General features: G+C 40.7%; 1 protein-coding gene across 1 annotated transcript in view; it reads right to left on the bottom strand.

Moving 5' to 3' along the window:
- The window catches only part of LOC130306607 (zinc finger protein 420-like), a 54,780-nt gene that overhangs the window by 17,825 nt on the left and 22,816 nt on the right, over positions 1 to 14,139 (bottom strand). The window contains exon 6 of the mRNA XM_056552114.1: positions 12,726 to 12,912. Coding sequence (XP_056408089.1) covers positions 12,726 to 12,912 — 187 coding nt within the window. The remainder of the gene's footprint in view (positions 1 to 12,725; positions 12,913 to 14,139) is intronic.

Below are 14,139 nucleotides of genomic sequence, written 5' to 3' on the forward strand. Positions count from 1 at the left end.
ATATATCATACATCACATACACATCCTCACTTATTATATATATCATACAGGGGTCACATCATATAAGTGAGGATGTGTATGTGATATATGATGTGGCCCCTGTATGATATATATAATAAGTGAGGATGTGTATGTGATATATGATGTGATCCCTGTATGATATATAATAAGTGAGGATGTGTATGTGATATATGATGTGGCCCCTGTATGATATATATAATAAGTGAGGATGTGTATGTGACATATGATGTGGTCCCTGTATGATATATATAATAAATGAGGATGTGTATGTGATATATGATGTGCTCCCTGTATGATATATATAATATCACATACACATCCTCACTTATTATATATCATACAGGGACCACATCATATGTCACATACACATCCTCACTTATTATATATATCATACAGGGGCCACATCATATATCACATACACATCCTCACTTATGATATATATCATACAGGGGCCACATCATATATCACATACACATCCTCACTTATTATATATATATATCATACAGGGACCACATCATATATCACATACACATCCTCACTTATTATATATATCATACAGGGGCCACATCATATATCACATACACACCCTCACTTCTTATATATATCATACAGGGATCACATCATATATCACATAAACATCCTCACTTATTATATATATCATACAGGGGACACATCATATATCACATACACATCCTCACTTATTATATATATATCATACAGGGATCACATCATGTATCACATACACATCCTCACTTATTATATATATCATACAGGGGCCACATCATATATCACATACACATCCTCACTTATTATATATATCATACAGGGATCACATCATATATCACATAAACATCCTCACTTATTATATATATCATACAGGGATCACATCATATATCACATACACATCCTCACTTATTATATATATCATACAGGGGTCACATCATATATCACATACACATCCTCACTTATTATATATCATACAGGGATCACATCATATATCACATACACATCCTCACTTATATATATCATACAGGGGCCACATCATATATCACATACACATCCTCACTTATTATATATCATACAGGGTTAACATCATATATCACATACACATCCTCACTTATTATATATCATACAGGGACCACATCATATATCACATACACATCCTCACTTATTATATATATATCATACAGGGGTCACATCATATATCACATACACATCCTCACTTATTATATATCATACAGGGATCACATCATATATCAGATACACATCCTCACTTATTATATATATATATCATACAGGGGTCACATCATATATCACATACACATCCTCACTTATTATATATATCATACAGGGATCACATCATATATCACATACACATCCTCACTTATTATATATATCATACAGGGGTCACATCATATATCACATACACATCCTCACTTATTATATATATATCATACAGGGGTCACATCATATATCACATACACATCCTCACTTATTATATATCATACAGGGATCACATCATATATCAGATACACATCCTCAATTATTATATATATATCATACAGGGGTCACATCATATATCACATACACATCCTCACTTATTATATATATCATACAGGGATCACATCATATATCACATACACATCCTCACTTATTATATATATATCATACAGGGGCCACATCATATATCACATACACATCCTCACTTATTATATATCATACAGGGGTCACATCATATATCACATACACATCCTCACTTATTATATATATCATACAGGGGCCACATCATATATCACATACACATCCTCACTTATTATATATATCATACAGGGGTCACATCATATATCACATACACATCCTCACTTATTATATATCATACAGGGGTCACATCATATATCACATACACATCCTCACTTATTATATATATCATACAGGGGCCACATCATATATCACATACACATCCTCACTTATATATCATACAGGGGCCACATCATATGTCACATACACATCCTCACTTATATATCATACAGGGGTCACATCATATATCACATACACATCCTCACTTATTATATATATATCATACAGGGGCCACATCATATATCACATACACATCCTCACTTATTATATATATCATACAGGGGTCACATCATATATCACATACACATCCTCACTTATTATATATATCATACAGGGGTCACATCATATATCACATACACATCCTCACTTATATATCATACAGGGACCACATGATAAATCACATACACATCCTCACTTATTATATATCATACAGGGGTCACATCATATATCACATACACATCCTCACTTATTTTATATATATATATATATATATATATATATATATATATCATACAGGAACCACATCATATATCACATACACATCCTCACTTATTATATATATATATCATACAGGAACCACATCATATATCACATACACATCCTCACTTATTATATATATCATACAGGGGTCACATCATATATCACATACACATCCTCACTTATTATATATATATCATACAGGGGCCACATCATATATCACATACACATCCTCACTTATTATATATATCATACAGGGGTCACATCATATATCACATACACATCCTCACTTATATATATCATACAGAGGTCACATCATATATCACATACACATCCTCACTTATTATATATATCATACAGAGGTCACATCATATATCACATACACATCCTCACTTATTATATACATATCATACAGGGGCCACATCATATATCACATACACATCCTCACTCATTATATATATCATACAGGGATCACATCATATATCACATACACATCCTCACTTATTATATATATCATACAGGGATCACATCATATATCACATACACATCCTCACTTATTATATATATCATACAGGGATCACATCATATATCACATACACATCCTCACTTATTATATATATCATACAGGGGTCACATCATATATCACATACACATCCTCACTTATTATATATCATACAGGGGTCACATCATATATCACATACACATCCTCACTTATTATATATCATACAGGGGTCACATCATATATCACATACACATCCTCACTTATTATATATCATACAGGGGCCACATCATATATCACATACACATCCTCACTTATTATATATATCATACAGGGGCCACATCATATATCACATACACATCCTCACTTATTATATATATCATACAGGGATCACATCATATATCACATACACATCCTCACTTATTATATATATCATACAGGGATCACATCATATATCACATACACATCCTCACTTATTATATATATCATACAGGGGCCACATCATATGTCACATACACATCCTCACTTATTATATATATATCATACAGGGATCACATCATATGTCACATACACATCCTCACTTATTATATATATCATACAGGGGTCACATCATATATCACATACACATCCTCACTTATTATATATCATACAGGGACCACATCATATATCACATACACATCCTCACTTATTATATATATCATACAGGGATCACATCATATATCACATACACATCCTCACTTATTATATATATCATACAGGGGTCACATCATATATCACATACACATCCTCACTTATTATATATATCATACAGGGGTCACATCATATATCACATACACATCCTTACTTATTATATATCATACAGGGGTCACATCATATATCACATACACATCCTCACTTATTATATATATATCATACAGGGATCATATATCACATACACATCCTCACTTATTATATATATCATACAGGGGTCACATCATATATCACATACACATCCTTACTTATTATATATCATACAGGGGTCACATCATATATCACATACACATCCTCACTTATTATATATATCATACAGGAACCACATCATATATCACATACACATCCTCACTTATTATATATATCATACAGGGGCCACATCATATATCACATACACATCCTCACTTATTATATATTATACAGGGGCCACATCATATATCACATACACATCCTCACTTATTATATATATCATACAGGAGCCACATCATATATCACATACACATCCTCACTTATTATATATATCATACAGGGGCCACATCATATATCACATACACATCCTCACTTATTATATATCATACAGGGATCACATCATATATCACATACACATCCTCACTTATTATATATCATACAGGGGCCACATCATATATCACATACACATCCTCACTTATTATATATATCATACAGGGATCACATCATATATCACATACACATCCTCACTTATTATATATATCATACAGGGATCACATCATATATCACATACACATCCTCACTTATTATATATATCATACAGGGATCACATCATATATCACATACACATCCTCACTTATTATATATATCATACAGGGATCACATCATATATCACATACACATCCTCACTTATTATATATTATACAGGGATCACATCATATATCACATACACATCCTCACTTATTATATATATCATACAGGGATCACATCATGTATCACATACACATCCTCACTTATTATATATATCATACAGGGATCACATCATATATCACATACACATCCTCACTTATTATATATATCATACAGGGGTCACATCATATATCACATACACATCCTCACTTATTATATATATCATACAGGGATCACATCATATATCACATACACATCCTCACTTATTATATATATCATACAGGGATCACATCATATATCACATACACATCCTCACTTATTATATATATCATACAGGGATCACATCATATATCACATACACATCCTCACTTATATATATATCATACAGGGATCACATCATATATCACATACACATCCTCACTTATTATATATATATATCATACAGGGATCACATCATATATCACATACACATCCTCACTTATCATATATATCATACAGGGGTCACATCATATATCACATACACATCCTCACTTATTATATATATATCATACAGGGATCACATCATATATCACATACACATCCTCACTTATTATATATTATACAGGGATCACATCATATATCACATACACATCCTCACTTATTATATATATCATACAGGGACCACATCATATATCACATACACATCCTCACTTATCACACTGTACAAACCTCCACATATAAGATTACTTTAGAAAACGTCTCGTTTTGAACTGTTGAGCTCCGCCCACTCCTGTCACATGACCATCCTCACAGGTCCTTCATCCACAATCTGACCTAACCTCCTGGGCTCCGCCCCCATATGTACAGGTCACATGATTGTGACATCATCACAAATCTTACGTTTAGTTGTGTGTGGAGATCTCAACTCCTCAGTGTGTCACCCCAGTAGTAAGGAGATTACATGAGGAGGGGGTATGTTACATTGTGTCACCCCAGTAGTAAGGAGATTACATGAGGAGGAGGTTTGTTACAGTGTGTTACCCCAGTAGTAAGGAGATTACATGAGGAGGAGGTTTGTTACAGTGTGTCACCCCAGTAGTAAGGAGATTATATGAGGAGGTTTGTTACAGTGCGTCACCCCAGTAGTAAGGAGATTACATGAGGAGGTTTGTTACAGTGTGTCACCCCAGTAGTGAGAAGATTACATGAGGAGGAGGTTTGTTACAGTGTGTCACCCCAGTAGTAAGAAGTTTACATGAGGAGGAGGAGGTTTGTTACAGTGTGTCACCCCAGTAGTAAGGAGATTACATGAGGAGGAGGTTTGTTACAGTGTGTCACCCCAGTAGTAAGGAGATTACGTGGGGAGGAGGTTTGTTACAGTGTGTCACCCCAGTAGTAAGGAAATTACATGAGGAGGAGGTTTGTTACAGTGTGTCACCCCAGTAGTAAGGAGATTACATGGGGAGGAGGTTTGTTACAGTGTGTCACCCCTGTAGTAAGGAGATTACATGAGGAGGAGGTTTGTTACAGTGTGTCACCCCTGTAGTAAAGAGATTACATGGGGAGGAGGTTTGTTACAGTGTGTCACCCCAGTAGTAAGGAGATTACATGAGGAGGAGGTTTGTTACAGTGTGTCACCCCAGTAGTAAGGATATTACATGAGGACGAGGTTTGTTACAGTGTGTCACCCCAGTAGTAAGGAGATTACATGAGGAGGTTTGTTACAGTGTGTCACCCCAGAAGTAAGGAGATTACATGAGGAGGTTTGTTACAATGTGTCACCCCAGTAGTAAGGAAATTACATGAGGAGGAGGAGGTTTGTTACAGTGTGTCACCCCTGTAGTAAGGAGATTACATGAGGAGGAGGTTTGTTACAGTGTGTCACCCCTGTAGTAAAGAGATTACATGGGGAGGAGGTTTGTTACAGTGTGTCACCCCAGTATTGAGGAGATTACATGAGGAGGAGGTTTGTTACAGTGTGTCACCCCAGTATTAAGGAGATTACATGAGGAGGAGGTTTGTTACAGTGTGTCACCCCAGTATTAAGGAGATTACATGAGGAGGAGGTTTGTTACAGTGTGTCACCCCAGTAGTGAGAAGATTACATGAGGAGGAGGTTTGTTACAGTGTGTTACCCCAGTAGTAAGGAGATTACATGAAGGAGGTTTGTTACAGTGTCACCCAAGTTGTAAGGAGATTTCATGAGGAGGAGGTTTGTTACAGTGTGTCACCCCAGTAGTAAGGAGATTACACGAGGAGGAGGTTTGTTACAGTGTGTCACCCCAGAAGTAAGGAGATTACATGAGGAGGAGGTTTGTTACAGTGTGTCACCCCAGTAGTAAGGAGATTACATGAGGAGGAGGTTTGTTACAGTGTGTCACCCCAGTAGTAAGGAGATTACACAAGGAGGGGGTTTGTTACAGTGTGTCACCCCAGTAGTAAGGAGATTACACGAGGAGGAGGTTTGTTACAATGTGTCACCCCATTAGTAAGGAAATTACATGAGGAGGAGGAGGTTTGTTACAGTGTGTCACCCCTGTAGTAAGGAGATTACATGAGGAGGAGGTTTGTTACAGTGTGTCACCCCTGTAGTAAAGAGATTACATGGGGAGGAGGTTTGTTACAGTGTGTCACCCCAGTATTGAGGAGATTACATGAGGAGGAGGTTTGTTACAGTGTGTCACCCCAGTATTAAGGAGATTACATGAGGAGGAGGTTTGTTACAGTGTGTCACCCCAGTAGTGAGAAGATTACATGAGGAGGAGGTTTGTTACAGTGTGTTACCCCAGTAGTAAGGAGATTACATGAGGAGGAGGTTTGTTACAGTGTGTCACCCCAGTAGTAAGGAGATTACATGAGGAGGAGGTTTGTTACAGTGTGTCAGCCCAGTAGTAAGGAGATTACATGAGGAGAAGGTTTGTTACAGTGTGTCACCTCAGTAGTAAGGAGATTACATGAGAAGGAGGTTTGTTACAGTGTGTCACCCCAGTAGTAAGGAGATTATATGAGGAGGAGGTTTGTTACAGTGTGTCCCCACAGTAGTAAGGAGATTACATGAGGAGGAGGTTTGTTACAGTGTGTCACCCCTGTAGTAAAGAGATTACATGGGGAGGAGGTTTGTTACAGTGTGTCACCCCAGTAGTAAGGATATTACATGAGGACGAGGTTTGTTACAGTGTGTCACCCCAGTAGTAAGGAGATTACATGAGGAGGTTTGTTACAGTGTGTCACCCCAGAAGTAAGGAGATTACATGAGGAGGTTTGTTACAATGTGTCACCCCAGTAGTAAGGAAATTACATGAGGAGGAGGAGGTTTGTTACAGTGTGTCACCCCTGTAGTAAGGAGATTACATGAGGAGGAGGTTTGTTACAGTGTGTCACCCCTGTAGTAAAGAGATTACATGGGGAGGAGGTTTGTTACAGTGTGTCACCCCAGTATTGAGGAGATTACATGAGGAGGAGGTTTGTTACAGTGTGTCACCCCAGTATTAAGGAGATTACATGAGGAGGAGGTTTGTTACAGTGTGTCACCCCAGTATTAAGATTACATGAGGAGGAGGTTTGTTACAGTGTGTCACCCCAGTAGTGAGAAGATTACATGAGGAGGAGGTGTGTTACCCCAGTAGTAAGGAGATTACATGAAGAGGAGGTTTGTTACAGTGTCACCCCAGTAGTAAGGAGATTTCATGAGGAGGAGGTTTGTTACAGTGTATCACCCCAGTAGTAAGGATATTACACGAGGAGGAGGTTTGTTACAGTGTGTCACCCCAGAAGTAAGGAGATTACATGAGGAGGAGGTTTGTTACAGTGTGTCACCCCAGTAGTAAGGAGATTACATGAGGAGGAGGTTTGTTACAGTGTGTCACCCCAGTAGTAAGGAGATTACACAAGGAGGGGGTTTGTTACAGTGTGTCACCCCAGTAGTAAGGAGATTACACGAGGAGGAGGTTTGTTACAATGTGTCACCCCAGTAGTAAGGAAATTACATGAGGAGGAGGAGGTTTGTTACAGTGTGTCACCCCTGTAGTAAGGAGATTACATGAGGAGGAGGTTTGTTACAGTGTGTCACCCCTGTAGTAAAGAGATTACATGGGGAGGAGGTTTGTTACAGTGTGTCACCCCAGTATTGAGGAGATTACATGAGGAGGAGGTTTGTTACAGTGTGTCACCCCAGTATTAAGGAGATTACATGAGGAGGAGGTTTGTAACAGTGTGTCACCCCAGTATTGAGAAGATTACATGAGGAGGAGGTTTGTTACAGTGTGTTACCCCAGTAGTAAGGATATTACATGAGGAGGAGGATTGTTACAGTGTGTCACCCCAGTAGTAAGGAGATTACATGAGGAGGAGGTTTGTTACAGTGTGTCAGCCCAGTAGTAAGGAGATTACATGAGGAGGAGGTTTGTTACAGTGTGTCACCTCAGTAGTAAGGAGATTACATGAGAAGGAGGTTTGTTACAGTGTGTCACCCCAGAAGTAAGGTGATTATATGAGGAGGAGGTTTGTTACAGTGTGTCCCCACAGTAGTAAGGAGATTAAATGAGGAGGAGGTTTGTTACAGTGTGTCACCCCAGTAGTAAGGAGATTACATGAGGACGAGGTTTGTTACAGTGTGTCACCCCAGTAGTAAGGAGATTACATGAGGAGGTTTGTTACAGTGTGTCACCCCAGAAGTAAGGAGATTACATGAGGAGGTTTGTTACAATGTGTCACCCCAGTAGTAAGGAAATTACATGAGGAGGAGGAGGTTTGTTACAGTGTGTCACCCCTGTAGTAAGGAGATTACATGAGGAGGAGGTTTGTTACAGTGTGTCACCCCTGTAGTAAAGAGATTACATGGGGAGGAGGTTTGTTACAGTGTGTCACCCCAGTATTGAGGAGATTACATGAGGAGGAGGTTTGTTACAGTGTGTCACCCCAGTATTAAGGAGATTACATGAGGAGGAGGTTTGTTACAGTGTGTCACCCCAGTATTAAGGAGATTACATGAGGAGGAGGTTTGTTACAGTGTGTCACCCCAGTAGTGAGAAGATTACATGAGGAGGAGGTTTGTTACAGTGTGTTACCCCAGTAGTAAGGAGATTACATGAAGAGGAGGTTTGTTACAGTGTCACCCCAGTAGTAAGGAGATTTCATGAGGAGGAGGTTTGTTACAGTGTGTCACCCCAGTAGTAAGGATATTACATGAGGAGGAGGTTTGTTACAGTGTGTCACCCCAGAAGTAAGGAGATTACATGAGGAGGAGGTTTGTTACAGTGTGTCACCCCAGTAGTAAGGAGATTACATGAGGAGGAGGTTTGTTACAGTGTGTCACCACAGTAGTAAGGAGATTACACAAGGAGGGGGTTTGTTACAGTGTGTCACCCCAGTAGTAAGGAGATTACACGAGGAGGAGGTTTGTTACAATGTGTCACCCCAGTAGTAAGGAAATTACATGAGGAGGAGGAGGTTTGTTACAGTGTGTCACCCCTGTAGTAAGGAGATTACATGAGGAGGAGGTTTGTTACAGTGTGTCACCCCTGTAGTAAAGAGATTACATGGGGAGGAGGTTTGTTACAGTGTGTCACCCCAGTATTGAGGAGATTACATGAGGAGGAGGTTTGTTACAGTGTGTCACCCCAGTATTAAGGAGATTACATGAGGAGGAGGTTTGTTACAGTGTGTCACCCCAGTAGTGAGAAGATTACATGAGGAGGAGGTTTGTTACAGTGTGTCACCCCAGTAGTAAGGAGATTACATGAAGAGGAGGTTTGTTACAGTGTCACCCCAGTAGTAAGGAGATTTCATGAGGAGGAGGTTTGTTACAGTGTGTCACCCCAGTAGTAAGGATATTACACGAGGAGGAGGTTTGTTACAGTGTGTCACCCCAGAAGTAAGGAGATTACATGAGGAGGAGGTTTGTTACAGTGTGTCACCCCAGTAGTAAGGAGATTACATGAGGAGGAGGTTTGTTACAGTGTGTCACCCCAGTAGTAAGGAGATTACACAAGGAGGGGGTTTGTTACAGTGTGTCACCCCAGTAGTAAGGAGATTACACGAGGAGGAGGTTTGTTACAATGTGTCACCCCAGTAGTAAGGAGATTACATGAAGAGGAGGTTTGTTACAGTGTCACCCCAGTAGTAAGGAGATTTCATGAGGAGGAGGTTTGTTACAGTGTGTCACCCCAGTAGTAAGGATATTACACGAGGAGGAGGTTTGTTACAGTGTGTCACCCCAGAAGTAAGGAGATTACATGAGGAGGAGGTTTGTTACAGTGTGTCACCCCAGTAGTAAGGAGATTACATGAGGAGGAGGTTTGTTACAGTGTGTCACCCCAGTAGTAAGGAGATTACACAAGGAGGGGGTTTGTTACAGTGTGTCATCCCAGTAGTAAGGAGATTACACGAGGAGGAGGTTTGTTACAATGTGTCACCCCAGTAGTAAGGAAATTACATGAGGAGGAGGAGGTTTGTTACAGTGTGTCACCCCTGTAGTAAGGAGATTACATGAGGAGGAGGTTTGTTACAGTGTGTCACCCCTGTAGTAAAGAGATTACATGGGGAGGAGGTTTGTTACAGTGTGTCACCCCAGTATTGAGGAGATTACATGAGGAGGAGGTTTGTTACAGTGTGTCACCCCAGTATTAAGGAGATTACATGAGGAGGAGGTTTGTTACAGTGTGTCACCCCAGTAGTGAGAAGATTACATGAGGAGGAGGTTTGTTACAGTGTGTTACCCCAGTAGTAAGGAGATTACATGAAGAGGAGGTTTGTTACAGTGTCACCCCAGTAGTAAGGAGATTTCATGAGGAGGAGGTTTGTTACAGTGTGTCACCCCAGTAGTAAGGATATTACACGAGGAGGAGGTTTGTTACAGTGTGTCACCCCAGAAGTAAGGAGATTACATGAGGAGGAGGTTTGTTACAGTGTGTCACCCCAGTAGTAAGGAGATTACATGAGGAGGAGGTTTGTTACAGTGTGTCACCCCAGTAGTAAGGAGATTACACAAGGAGGGGGTTTGTTACAGTGTGTCACCCCAGTAGTAAGGAGATTACACGAGGAGGAGGTTTGTTACAATGTGTCACCCCAGTAGTAAGGAAATTACATGAGGAGGAGGAGGTTTGTTACAGTGTGTCACCCCTGTAGTAAGGAGATTACATGAGGAGGAGGTTTGTTACAGTGTGTCACCCCAGTAGTAAAGAGATTACACGGGGAGGAGGTTTGTTACAGTGTGTCACCCCAGTATTGAGGAGATTACATGAGGAGGAGGTTTGTTACAGTGTGTCACCCCAGTATTAAGGAGATTACATGAGGAGGAGGTTTGTTACAGTGTGTCACCCCAGTAGTGAGAAGATTACATGAGGAGGAGGTTTGTTACAGTGTGTTACCCCAGTAGTAAGGAGATTACATGAGGAGGAGGTTTGTTACAGTGTGTCACCCCAGTAGTAAGGAGATTACATGAGGAGGAGGTTTGTTACAGTGTGTCATCCCAGTAGTAAGGAGATTACATGAGGAGGAGGTTTGTTACAGTGTGTCACCTCAGTAGTAAGGAGATTACATGAGAAGGAGGTTTGTTACAGTGTGTCACCCCAGAAGTAAGGTGATTATATGAGGAGGAGGTTTGTTACAGTGTGTCCCCACAGTAGTAAGGAGATTATATGATCAGCGTTGAGATTTCTAGATACTATATATTCTTATATACTATATTTTTACATACTCATTTGTTATTTTCGTTTAAGTATATACAGTGGGGATGAAAAGTTTGGGCCCCCCAGGTATAAATGTGTATTAATGCATAAAGAAGCCAAGGAAAGATGGAAAAATCTCCAGAAGGATCAAATTACAGATTAGACATTCTTATAATATGTCACCAAAAGTGAATCTGTATTGATCACGGCATCTGAGGGGTTAATGGCGGACATCCGTGCGATTGCAGATGTCCGCCATTACCGGTGGGTCCCTGGTTGCTGATAGGAGCCGGGACCTGCCCCGCATGATGCAAGCACCGGTCTGATGCTCGTGGTCATGGCGGAGCGCAAATTTACGCCATGGTGCGTTAAGTATCACCGGACCATGATGTACATTTACGTCCATTGTCGTTAAGGGGTAACAAGGGGTTAAGGGGTATAAAAAAACATTTTATCCTTGAGAAGCCATTGTCTGTACAAAGCAATGGCCTATTCTAAAAATATTGGGAAAAATCACAGCAGGAACAATTAAAGGCTTCACTACAGGCTTAGATACATTCAGTATAGACTTAGATACAGTAACAGATATAACAAATTACCTGGCAGTTCGCCATCAGAAGGCCAATGTGAGCAACTAACAAGGGAAGGTTTATCGGGGTCTCCTTCTCCAGATCGGTCTTCCTTCCTCCTCCGCTGGGCGGGAGCCCCCTGGTGCAAAACATCGCTCTGTTTGGGAAAGGTGGAGGAAGAGCTCGGCACGAGTCCGGTCCAGTGACTGGCTGAACGCTGATGTGTGAGGGATGTAACCTTACGTGTCCCACACTAAAGACAGAGGTCTCATCAGGTGCACCAGAAGTGACGCAGAGGACCAGGTCATCGGCCCCACAAAAGGCGGGCCACTGTGGGATACCATAGGAGTATAACTATTCTCCTACAACATAATGGAAGCTGACGAAGCTACCCAAGCCAACGAAACCAGTCAAACAATTAAGCCAGCCGGCCATGGATTCTTTTCAAGCCGACCATGCATATTCTACAAGAGCATTGAGTCAGTGTGTGCTGTGGTGGTCCACCTTAAAAAAACAACCCATCTCATGCTGATACTTATGGGGTCACTCTCCATCCCATGTCTTTCTCAGGGAAATCAGAGACACCCCAGAAACCAAGAGCAGATCCTGCTCACTCCTGCATGGCACCATTGCTGAGCATATAATCTTATGGGTCCTCCCCTTCAGCCTGACACCTAGTTCTCTATAATGTTTCCCTTTGGGACCTCCCCCCCCTAGTATTCTGTCATTGGTTCCCATATGGACCACGACAGACGGGTCTTCTGGGAGACAGCAAACAGGATGAGGCGACCTTGGCATCAAATTATTCTACCCAATTCCTGATCATAGAATCCCTCATAACAAATAGCTGTCTTGGCCAACCTGCAGTACCCCCCCCCCCCCCCCCTCACAGTGGGTAACCCAAAACTTGGGCTAAGTTTCCCTATCAACCTTGGTGCCGAAACCCGGGACCCACCCAGAGGTACGTGATGGAAGCAGAAGTACCAGGTGTGACCTTCTCAGACCACAAGCAGTGAAACCCGGTGGGGCGACGGACAACCAATAAGATAAGATCTGCATTAGGTTGAGGAGGTCTTGGTGACCAAGTATTCCCTATGTTCCTGATCATAGAATCTCCCACAACCACTAGCTGTCTTGACCTACCTGCATTACCACTCACCCCCACCCAGATTCTTCTCAAGCCTAACATACAGCCTTTGTATGTGGTTATGTTATGTATTTCTGACCGGTCAGACAAAAGCTTCCAATTCAGACCTCACAGTGGGTAACCCAGAACTTGGGCTAAGTTTCCCTATCAACCTTGGTGCCGAAACCGGGGACCCACCCAGAGGTACTTGACGGAAGCCGGAGTACCAAGTGTGACCCGGTGGGGCGACGGACAACCAATAAGATAAGATCTGCATTAGGTTGAGGAGGTCTTGGTGACCAAGTATTCCATTTATTC

The sequence above is a fragment of the Hyla sarda genome, chromosome 1, assembly GCF_029499605.1.
Source record: "Hyla sarda isolate aHylSar1 chromosome 1, aHylSar1.hap1, whole genome shotgun sequence".
NCBI lineage: Eukaryota > Metazoa > Chordata > Amphibia > Anura > Hylidae > Hyla > Hyla sarda.